Raw genomic sequence first — 12,333 nt, 5'->3', positions numbered from 1 at the left:
TTTTATAAAAATGTTTAAATTGTTGGACTAAAACTTTCCCCACAATTCTATCTTTAAAGACTTCTGAATCTGTCATTGAATTCTGAGGTGGTGCTGGATCAAGATGCCATTGACGTGATAATCCATGTAGCTCGAAATCCACATGGCCGGGACCTTGCCTGGAAGTTCTTTAGAGATAAGTGGAAGATATTAAATACCAGGTAGATACCTTGTCCAATCATTCATAATTCAGTGAGTAAATTAAGGGTGACATCCGAGAGATAAAAGCCCAACTTTTTGTGTTAGAATCAAGGTCCAGATAATAGAATCAGATCTGGAAAAACCACAACCAAGATGGGTCCTGCCATGCCTATGAAACTCAAAATTATTTTAACAATTCTATAACATTAATCATTCATTAAATATTGATAACTGTAATTATATATGGAAATGAGAGTAAAAAGGTTTAGCAGTGCAGTTTTCCTTGGCAATCTAACAAACTTTCCAAAGTTGAAGAAATTGTTTTTATAAAACCCCTGTATCCTGAATGTGTTATAAAATATGATTTGTAAATCAGATATAATTGTATTATATCAAGAAAACTTTATTTCTGTAAAGTCGTTTTAAATTTCCTTTAAATATAAATATCACAAAACACCTGAAATAAAATCATAATATAAAAAAGGAACATTTGAATCACTGTATAATTTTAGTTGCAGTATAATTCATTCCTGAGACATCTTGTTCAGTGGTAAGGATTCTTCAGCCTCAATTTTAGAAAATGTTTCTTATATATTTAAATATATTATAATAAATGTTCCTTTATTACTCTGATAATCTCTATGGTATTTTAAAATTAAATTTATTATAGAGCATGTAAATGCTGCATGTTCTCAAATGTCCCCAGACAGTGTGCAGACCTACTGCTCTATCTCTCTTAAAAACTGCTGTGTAAACTTTACTTTTAAAAAGTACACTTTATCAGTTACCTTAGTATAAAGAATGGATGTATCATATTAAAATACATTTCTATCTACAAATATTTTATTGTCAGAAAGCAGTGATATTCCTAGAAAGCACCTTGGTTTTTTGTGTTTTCAGCTCAGAAAATGGAATGATTGGAAGATTAGAACTTGCTTGAGTGTTAAATATCTACCCATACACAGAGTCTCTGTATAGAGTGCCTTTGTAGATCAGAGTTCATTGCAATGCATATATAGTTTAGTTCCTACCAAAAAGCGTTTGGTTCCTGATATGCCTATTTTGTCTCAGAGTCTATGATCTCTAATCAAAAGGTAGAAAGGTTCAAGCTTTAGCATATCTACAGATATGGCAGTGTTTATCTTGACGGATAGGATTGCCTTCATCTACCCCTACCCCTCTGTCAGTATTTGAATCCTTGAGCTCGTGGGGTGCTGCCCGAAGTTCCCCTTACTTCCTGCCCGCAGATTCCCCTGCTTTCAGTTGCCAGCTAGTCTCACGGCTTCAGTCACTCTGAAATCTCTCTCTCACTCAGACATTCCACTCAAGTGGCGCGCTAATGGCCAGTGGCCTGTTGGGATCTCCTGCTGGGATGTACTTGCAAAGCTAAACCCATCATTTATCTCTTCCTTTTCTCAGCATGCAGTGTGGCTGTCCACCAATTGCTCAGCCTAGATACCTGGAAATCTGCATATGCAACCTTTCGCTCGCCATATGTAACAATTAGTCTTGAGGTCTTGTCAGCTTAGCTATTCCTAAATGTTTCTTGAAATAGTCCTCTTTCCTGCTACCGCTGCCTTGGCGCAGGCTCTTCTCTTACCAATAGCCTTTTGTCTTCTTGCCTCTAATTATATCCACCACTGCGCGCGCACACACACACACACACACACACACACAGCCTTTTCCATTTGTCTCAAGAGTCACTCTGGAAAGCAAAAGTGACATATCTGTGATGTAAAACCTTCAATGGCTCTGGGCTGCACTGAGAATCGAAGCTCCCTAATAAGTCCTCTGACTAATCCCTTGGCCTCTTATTCTGCTATCCCCAGCCTCACAATTTATACACTCTTAACACCAAATGCTTGCAATTGTCTTCACACACCATGTTGTTTCACACCTCCTTGCATTTTTTTTATGTTGATCCTCTGCCTAAAATTAATTTCTTCCTTGATCTTCGGAACTACTCCATACTCAACCTGTATGGCATCATCTCCCCAAATCCTATCCCAACATCCCACAGCAGGAGACCTTCTCTAAACCAAGTGTATAATTTTATTATCACCACAATAAATGGAAATTTTCTGTTTACAATTCTAGATAGTGTAATACCTTCAAGGAAAGGATTGTGCTTTATTCATCTTAATATGACTATAATCAAAATATAAACAGAACACTCTTAGAAAAAGAATTATTTTTACTCCTGCATAGTAGGCCATTTCTTCACATAGTGATTATGAATGATTACTTATATTATTATTGATTGCCTATTTACTTTATTTAGCTAGCTTTTCCCCATGGAATAGTTCAGTGTTAGGATTACAACAAATTGTGACAGTCATCCAGTTTAGTCCCCTCATTTTACAGATGAGAAAACTGAGGCTTCGAAAGCTAAATTATTTAATGTCCCACAAGTAAGAGCAGCAATAGAAAACCTCTGGCACCTGTGGCCTGACCTTGGCTTCCCAAAACTCAGGATCTAGTTTTTGGTGTACTTTTCTTAGTTCTGAGTATGATAGCCTATGGTAGGTATCCTTAGCATAGAACAGACAAAGCAATAAAAGAAAAACTCTTGCCTTGAGTCATGAGGCAAGTAATTATGCTGTGGTAGAAGAATTATACAATTCAAATGAACAACTTGGTATTTTATTTTAATAGCCACATAAAAATGCTAATTTTTTATTTTGAGAAATTTGGCTCAGTTTCTAAGCATGAAAAATGAGAATGCCAATGTCAATTTTAACTGACCAGACCAAAGGATCTGTGTGACATACTGATAATGCCCAGATTTATCTTCCAGTCCTATTCTTTAGTTGGGATTGTTTTTCCTAGTAAGCTAAGTTAAAGTTGAAAGTTTTAAAATAGTTTTTCCTCTGGCCTTGGAATAAAAAGTAATAGTAGTTCTTATATTTAATTTTAGAGGGCTCCTTTTTAAAAAATTACTACTACTCAGACTTCTCTTAAAAGTTGTGAGCCAAATCAGGCAGCATCTGCCGGTATCCTGTAACCATAGCTCTTTGCATCTCCCGACTCCTTAGGGAAATGACCTTGAATGCTCAGAGATCTTAATGGCATCAAGACACCACTGATCAAATGGGACCCTTAAGAAGGATTCCAAAAAATCTTTATAGTAGTATTTATTTTTTTTAATTTTTCAATTATAGTTGACATATAATATTATATTAGCTTCAGGTGTACACCCCAGTGATTAGACATTACATAACTTAGTAAATCTCGCACCCATCTGACACCATACATAGTTTCTAGAATATTAACTATATTCCCGATGTTGTACTCTACATCCCCATGACTGTTTTGTAACTACCAATTTGTACTTCTTAATCCCTTCACCTTTTTCACCCATTCCCCCCATCTGGCAACCATCAAAATGTTCTCTGTATCTATGAGTCTGTTTCTGTTCTACTTGTTTGTTAGTTTTGTCTTTTACATTCAATTATTGACAGATACGTATTTATTGCCATTTTATTGTTCATATTTTTTATCTTTATTTTTCTTCTTCTTAAAGAAGACCCTTTAACATTTCATGTAATACTGGTTTGGTGGTGATTAACTCCTTTAACTTTTTCTTCTATGGAAAGCTCTTTATATGTTCTTTGATTCTAAATGACAGCTTTGCTAGGTGGAGTAATCTTGGTTATATGTCCTTGCTTTTCATCACTTTAAATATTTCTTGCCAATCCTTTCTGGCCTGCAAAGTTTTGGTTGAGAAATCAGCTGGAAGTCTTTTGGGAGCTCCCTTGTAGGTAACTAACTGCTTTTCTCTTCCTGGTTTTAAGATCTTCTCTTTGTCTTTAACCTTTTGCATTTTAATTATGATGTGTCTTGGTTTGGGCCTTTTTGAGTTCATCTTGTTTGGGGCGCTCTGTGCTTTTTCAACTTCTATGTCTATTTCCTTCATCAGATTAGGGAAGTTTTCTGTCATTATTTTTTCAAATAGGTTTTTAGAGAACTAGAAATATAGTAGTATTTCTTAAATTATTGCCTGTATTAACGTTAACACTTATTTTTATCTTTTGAGGTATGGAGAGGCATTATTTATGAATTCCAAACTTATCAGTGGAGTTACAGAATTTCTTAATACTGAAGGTGAACTCAAAGAGGTAAATATTTTAAGATTTCTAATATTTTTCTATAATAAATGTATGAAATGATACTATTACTTCAACCATTTGTTTCCAATGGAATCATATTCATTCTTTTAACACACACACTCACTCATGCTAACTACTTTACTCAATTCATTATTTGCAAAGTGCCTTTAAGAAATGCTTGAATGGAATGAGTCTTCAACTGGGAGATTCCAAATCCACTCCAGACATATCTGATTCAATCAGCTGCTTGTCAGCTGATTTTGTGAATCCAATTTAGGATCCTCAAAACAACAAAACTCTCCTGTGATTCAGTATTTGGATACAGAGACCAAAGTTGAAGTTGAGGTACAGAACTTGAGTCTCACTGCTTTGTGCTCAGGCTCATACAGAGAATGGATAACTGGATGTGATGCTATTGCTTCATGCTATTCAGTCTGTTAAGTGGAATAAATTCATATGTTGGAAGGAAGTGTATCTGGAAAAATATATTTAGATTAATAGTTTGCTTAAAATTCTGCTTGGTACAATCACAAAGGAATTTCATTAATGAAAACAAACGTAATTTTTTAAGGACTAGTGCCCAGTTGGTGAAGTGTCTAACATATCCTTTTTTCTCTGGTTTATTTCTCTGGATACCAACTACTGTTTTGACCACTAACATCTCTAATAGAGAGGAGTGTGAAATGGGAAAGGGTAAGTAGGTAGGAGGAAGGAGCAAAATATAGATACTCTTAAATGATTAGAATGAGTGGGCTGTCAAACATCTCTCCCTTCGTAGTCTGCTGCTATAAAACATAGCTGAGGGTCTTCATTGAGAATCATGGTTTCCTTAGTTACCACCGATGGAATGCCTGATGCTGTGACCTGGAGCTAATCACATCGAACAGCGATCCTGCAGAAGCATCAACCCTGGCACCACCCTTATCTTTTGATATCGCCCAATTTTGTATGATCCTCCACCATGCTTAGCGTGGCTTCTTTCACACCATGAGCTAAGTTCAGTCTCTGATTGTAGTGATTTCAAACTCAATTTTTGTCCCTGCTACGTGTATTCCCAACTCTGAAGGATTTGGTTTTGAAAGTCCCAGCTCATGTTTCACTATATTTGTTAGTAAGGGAAGCTAAATGGGAAGGACTTTTTCATATCCATACAAAGCAGAAAGAAAGAGCAATTACATTAATGATTGCTTCCAATTTTCTCTGTATTTAAATGAAGTACTTATAATTCCATGATTTCATATTCAATTACCTGTAAGTGAAAGACTCCTTTAAGCGCTACCTGTGCAGCTTTTGAAGTGATTGCAGAAGTGAACAACCTCTCCTCTCCTCTGCCTTCCCCTCCTCGCCCCTCCTTATTGCTGCCTTTCTTCTCCAGGCTTCTCTCTGGGTCTTCTCCCCATTTGACGCGTGTCCTCCCTGCCTCTCTCCTGCCCCCCTCCTTTTTCTATCCTCTAACTCTATCTTTCGTATTATTTTTTTTGCTTTGGTAATACCAGGCAATAGGAAAAACATATTTTAAGTGGACATATAACAGATTTTATCATATACTGACCATTTGGTTCTATGTATTTCACTTATACATTTAATTTTTACACTAGACTTCATTGTATTTGAAATGTTCTAAGATATCCATAATGAAAGGTGCAGTTTCAAAACTGAAACTAAGTTGTGAATTTTAGTCCATTATCTGCAAAGCAGCTAACTTCTCAGCGGAGTTCCTGGCATGAGCGATGAATCCCTTCACGGCATAGCTGCTTGCTCTGACTTTCTAGTTTAACAGCTGTGGCCTGAGGCTTTTTCATACTTTCGTTATCTAATCGTCTGTAGGATTGGGGACCACTGTTGTTGGATGGAATGGGGGTTTAATTTGTATTGCTGAGAACCCCTTCCATAAATATAAAGGGGCTGAGGAAATTCCAGTCTCATTCTCCTGTAACCAATGAGCCTCATAAGCAGAAACCCAATGTGCTCCCTCTAGACATGGCATATTCTCATTCCAGCAGTTTATAGATCAAAAGAGAATCAGCATCTTTATGAATTCTGAAAACTCATTTAAGATTTTCATGATCCCCATCAGCTGTAGGGGCATCAAGTAGAGATACTTATATTGTTACATGGTTCCATCCTACAACTGCATCCAAGAGCCTCAGACTGACAGTTTCCTTTAACTCCTGGCTCTAGCAGTTTGAACAATATTTCTCCATGAGACAGTGCATTATTTCCTTAATTTTAAACTCATGGAAGTACTACCACATGGAACTTCAGAGGCCCTTGCCATTTTTCTATACTAATGCCCTTTAAGCATCCATTCCTCTCCAGCACTCATTTTCCTGCTTCTTGAACCTAATGTACAACACCGTTGTAGGATAACATAGATCCCATGCATTGCAGAGATCCCACTCACAGCTTTAATGTTTAATTTAAACTATAAATCTCATGATAGGCAATAATCCGATTCATTTATATATGTTGCAATTTACTCTACAGATAATTTTTATTTTGTGATGTTTAAGATTGAGGGCACCCTAAAATAAGAGTTTTATAAAATGTTAAAATGTTTTTAATAGAGAAATTGACAAACATGTCTAGAAATTTTACGCTCTGAAGAGCAGAGAGAACAAACAACTCTGACGTGTTACTAAATGTTATTTTATAAAAATGTCTAAACCTACAGCCTCAAATAAAAACCTAAGATGGCATAGATATTTAGGAAACACAATAATAAAAACTAATAGCAGCAGACATTGTACCAAGGAACTGCAGAAATAAGCAAACTAGAACGCCAAATGCCTTCCACCTACCCCACAGCCTCTAGAGTGAGGCAGGAGTCTGGAGGGCTCTGCGATCACGCCCTCGGACCAGCTAGAGAGAGGGCTGCTCTGACCACCTGTTTGCTAGAAGAGCTGTGGAGGAAGAAGGGGCGTAAGGTCAGTTTATGCCAGCTGAGGAACGTGAGCCAGATGTCCTCTGACCAATAGCTACACCTAAGATTCACAGGAGTCACTGCAGGCTCTCTGAACTCTTGAGGGCAGTATTTAGTGCACTAGAATAGTGAGTTGAGAAATGAATCCCAAGAGACGTACCAGCTACCTTTCCAACTGAGCATTCTCTTGCAGCATAATCTGACCTGCTATCCTGTCAATAGCACATTTGTATTCAAACCTATTGTTTGCCTTTGCTGAAGACTTAAGAGATTTACTTCTTTGTTCAGGGTGCTTTGCTATCTCATCAAGAAGCCCACAGCATGCTCCACAGGCTCGAAGTTGCCAAAGGGTCATTATCACTATTTGGCATGCTCAGTGACTGCTTAGGAAAATATGTAAGAAAGCAGAGCATATTTTATAAGGAAGAGATATAATTTTTTCCTGATTGATACATAAATAATGCTACTATACTATACTATATAATGTAATGTACGTTTTGTAATAAGTTGAAACACTAAATTCAAAACATAGATCACCATGTATTATTTGTTGCTTTAGAGATATAGACTGAATGAGTCTGAGCATAGCTATATAAATACAAATGAATTATTGGATTAATCAGCTAAAATTAAAAAGGTCATTTGGGTGTTTTTGTTAGATTTCCTTTTTACATATGTATATGTTACAGGTGTATGTGTGTGGCACAGTGCCTGAGATATTGAAGCTATTCAAAAAATTTCAGTGCTTTCCTTCCTTCCCCTTTCCTTAGTATGAGTAAATTTGGTCAAATGTCAACTCAATTTTAACGATAGTGCCAATAAACCTTTGTTAAACATTGGATATTTTACATGTTTGTTATAAAAGCATAGTAATTTTGAATTCTTGTAAAAGACACTGCTCTGAGACATGGTTACCTGTTGCTAATGTGGTGAGGCATGGGGCTTTGTAGGAGAGCACAGGTTAAACTTTGAGAAAACCCATCAGTATCATGTAATCAAAGTTGCACTGTCATAAACAAACCACGCTTCCCAGAAACTGGTTTTTAGATTAATCCAAAAGGTATTAACTCCATTTAAAAATTTTAAATGCCCCTCCCATTTCTCCTGTCCTTAGGGCAGCCCTGACGTGGTACATTTCCCTCCTGGCCTGCCCTCCACATGGCGCGGCCCACCCTGGGATGACTCACACCACGTAATGTTTCTTTGATGCAAGTTGATTTTTCACATTTGTCTATTAGCATCGCAATCGTTGGTTGCCAGTTTCCTAAGACATACCAAACAGAAAGAAACACTGCTAGCATCAAATCTTGAAATAAAATCCCTGAGCATTCCAGAATATGTAGACTCGTTAGAGAAAATCTTATATCCATAAGAATTATGACAAAACATTTAAAAATTATAACATTTTAATTTAGTGTTCCAATTCTCTGGCTAAATGAGACCACATTCCTCCTTCATTCTTTCTAAATCTAGTTACTCAGGTGACTGCGATGCCATTGAATCATCCAGTTTTTATATCATCAGTATTCTTTCCCCACTACCCAATAACTGGTAATTCCCTTTCCATCAAAGACAGTGTCAAGCCCTCAGACTGCTTATCTGGAGAAGAAGAAGAATAATTTTCTCTCTACAAACAAAAAGCAAACTTTAATCCTTATAGTCAGCTTTTTTTTTTTTTAAATCCTTGCACGCACCCCTATGGGGCAAGGTTTAGCCACTGAGCTAAACCAGCTAGGGCTATATTTTAAGGCTATTTCGTCCATTGGCTGTGCTTCGTAATTAGAATTCGTCTTTGCCACAATTCCATCAACCTGTTATGAAAAGATATATTAAATATGTCTGTTTTAATATTTATCTATGAAACAAGAGCTGATTTTATGGCTATTTAAACCGTAATATCCACTCTTTTTTCCCCTTTCAATTCCAAAATAAATCACGCCTAATGGACACAGTCATATTACATTTCAGTACTAAGCTTACTCCACATATTCATTATACCTTCTGTAGTGACTGTGGCACATTGTTTCAGACCGATTCTTGTTTACATATGTGGGACATGTATATAAGACATGCATATTTACTATTAAAATTTCTTTATTTTCAGCTAAAGAACTTCATGAAGAACTATGATGGAGTAGCTGCTGCCTCTTTCTCAAGAGCCGTGGAAACTGTTGAAGCCAATGTGCGCTGGAAAATGCTTTACCAAGACGAGCTTTTCCAATGGTTAGGAAAAGCTCTGAGACACTAGGAGGTGTCTCATAAACAACTCAACTCAGAATTTCTGTGAGAAGCCCTACTTTATGCAGAATGAGGAAAATTGCCAGATTTTCAGTGTTAACGTGTGGGAGGAATTTTTTTTTAATTGTTGATTTTGGGGGATTTTGTTTGTTTGTTTCATTCATTCTGTTTTGTTTCTCCATTGGGCGTTCTTCTTTAAAGAAACTCTTGCAAATGAAACTAGCCATGACTGCTTCAGCTGTACATTCCTTGCTCTACAGGACCAAATATGATAGTGGTGCATGTTGGTGTTGCAGTCAATTTGGAAAAAACATACTCAGAATATTTTGTGCATGGTCGTATGGTCCTGCCTGTGTTCCAGCATGCTTATTTAAAATGTCCAATGTTGTATGTTACACATGTTACATCCAGGATGGGCATTATGCAAAAGCACAAAGATTATCTATGACAATCAGTGTTGCAATGAAAGAAAAACTAAAAAAGGAAATTATATTCTCAGTCTTGGGCAATGTAAGAGGTAAAATAGCCCTTTAAGTGATCAAAGTCACTTATTTCAGCACATGGATTGTCTTGCAATGATTATTGTGTTGTTAACTCATTTTTTGAGTTAAAGTTGTGTATATGTTTAAAAAAGGCATATAGATAGTGTATGCATATGTATATGTACATAGGGAAACCCCATATGTATATAGTATGTTGTACACTGCACCTCTGCAAAGAATCTCTTCAGATTAAGGACAATTTATCTCTTTTTATAAACTTCTGCAAACTTTGAAAAGGCTGAAAAGAATTTATCTATCTTTCTGGACAATTTCCTAAGTTTCTCAACTGTTATAAATTTGTTTCATCTACTTCCTTAACGGTGGTCTATTCTACTACATAAAAAATGGATTCAAACAAAATTTATGTATAAACACTTTTCTAATTCTCCTAAGTGGCAGCCTTGCATTCTAAATATAAATTATGTCATCATTTTGGTCAAACTTCCTATTGCATAAATTGTGCATACTTAATAATTATTAGTGCTGCAAAAAATATTTATTTTTTCATCTTGTTTGTATTTCCAGCTCACGTTGGGTGGTCCAGAGAGTAAAACACTCTCTGTGTGTCAGTTTTGTGTCTGTGAATCTAATCCTCCATTAAGCAACCATACCTCAAGTGGGTCTATTAGCCCTTAATGACCCTTAATGCCAGTTGTGCCATCCATATGTTAAAATTAAGTCCAAAAGTTACTTTTCTTGAGCAAAACTTTTTCTTTGGCATGGACAACACTTTTCTTTTTGTTATGTAACGCAGATTTTTTAAATGGTATTCTCACACTGTGAGCCAGCTCTCCAAGCATAGCTTAGATGCTCCAAACTGACATATTTTTAAGTTTCTCATTATAAAATACCAATACAACTACTGTACATAAGCCAAATGTTTGTGAACCACTTTCTATTTTCCTGAGGTTTTTACTCTTCCAAACCTCCTTCAAATCTTATTGCAGATCACTGAAAGAAAATATTCTAACTCTAATAGTTGGTGAACACTAGCCAAAAAAACAAAAACAAACAGAAGAAACTCAGGTATTTTAGAAACCTGAGCCATAGATTTATTAGAGGTTTATAGTTCCTAATCCACAGAATGAGTATCACCTAAAATTGAATTTTATCTTTTTTAGCACTTAATATCTATTACTTATATCTATTTTTTTCAGTGCTTATTTTAATTAAAACACATGAATTTTAAATACTCTATGTGGTGTTTCTAAGACATAGTAATGCTTAGTATAAAATTCAAGAGCCATCCACCTATCAGAAGTGATGAAATTTAATTAGTACTCATCACATATGGGAACTTTTTAAGGGGTAAGTTCTGAAACAGGACAATAATAAATATCACACTGATGTGCAGTCCAAAACATGTACTATATCACCATTGGACTCATGTATTAAGAGAAGATAAAAAAATTGAGGTGGATATCTTGTTTTGTGTTGTGAATTACTGAAAATTCTTAGTAGTTGTGACATTTTTGAGTGAAATCACCATTTCCACATTTGAGTTAGAAGGGCTTTTATAGTTCATTTTTCCTCCCCACTGTTAATAATCCTCTTTCAGTGTTTTAGTGGCCTTGAACAACTGGTTTAGCTACAGTGTCCGATCCTAAGTGTATGATTATGTGCGATGTTCAATACCTCATATAATACTTGTTCAACAGTATAAGTGATATCAATGGCATTGAGATGGAATTTTTGTTCTACATATTTTTCAATGATTATTCTTTGAAATGTTGACGATTATATCAGGCTTTAACATTTTTTAGTTGTTTAAATAAGTAATATTTTCCAAATAATAAAATAACTACTGATATCTCTTGGAATATTATGTAAAATGTAGTTATAAAATTCTATTTTCTACATAGAGTTTTTATCTTTTTTTTCTTCTTTGTCTGTTTTACAACTCATATATATGCATGAAATAGCAAATTGTGGAAGTGTCCAATAGCTAGGCTTAAAACTTTACTGTGCCAGTATATGTACAATGGCAAAACTTGGTTTCAATTAAAAACGACTAAATTATTTACCATATTGAATATTAAATATCTCTAGGTAACTTGTAAATAAAAAGTTTTCCCCATTTTGACACATTTTCCCTTAAATTTTCTTATAATCTTTGAAAAAAATTTAAAATATATAAGCACAAGGTCTAAAGCTAATATCTACAATGCTAGGTTTATTCTTGAGTTTCAGTAACATGGATTTTAGCTGGAGCTTAAAGTCATTTTGGTGTATATTATTTCTTGGATAATTGTAGGACTAAAGTTTTAGTGGTGGTGCAATTTACAAATATTATAATTGTAATATCTTACAAGGTTATTAAGTTTATACCATATGATTACAT

The 12,333-nt window shown here is 35.4% G+C and overlaps 1 protein-coding gene across 1 annotated transcript in view; it reads left to right on the top strand.

Annotated features, from left to right (window-relative positions):
• Positions 1-12,073, top strand: part of TRHDE (thyrotropin releasing hormone degrading enzyme) — a gene marked incomplete at its 5' end in the record, with an annotated part of 326,090 nt that extends 314,017 nt beyond the window's left edge. The window contains 3 exons of the mRNA XM_081130892.1: positions 60-200; positions 4,217-4,298; positions 9,317-12,073. Of these exons, the coding sequence (XP_080987018.1) occupies positions 60-200; positions 4,217-4,298; positions 9,317-9,460 (367 nt within the window). The 3' untranslated portion in view covers positions 9,461-12,073. The remainder of the gene's footprint in view (positions 1-59; positions 201-4,216; positions 4,299-9,316) is intronic.
• Positions 12,074-12,333: the final 260 nt, after the last annotated feature.

The sequence above is a fragment of the Miniopterus schreibersii genome (genome assembly GCF_964146895.1).
Source record: "Miniopterus schreibersii genome assembly, chromosome: 2".
Lineage (NCBI taxonomy): Eukaryota > Metazoa > Chordata > Mammalia > Chiroptera > Miniopteridae > Miniopterus > Miniopterus schreibersii.
Note: the sequence above shows the minus strand (reverse complement) of the source record. Positions and strands in the feature narration are given on the sequence as shown.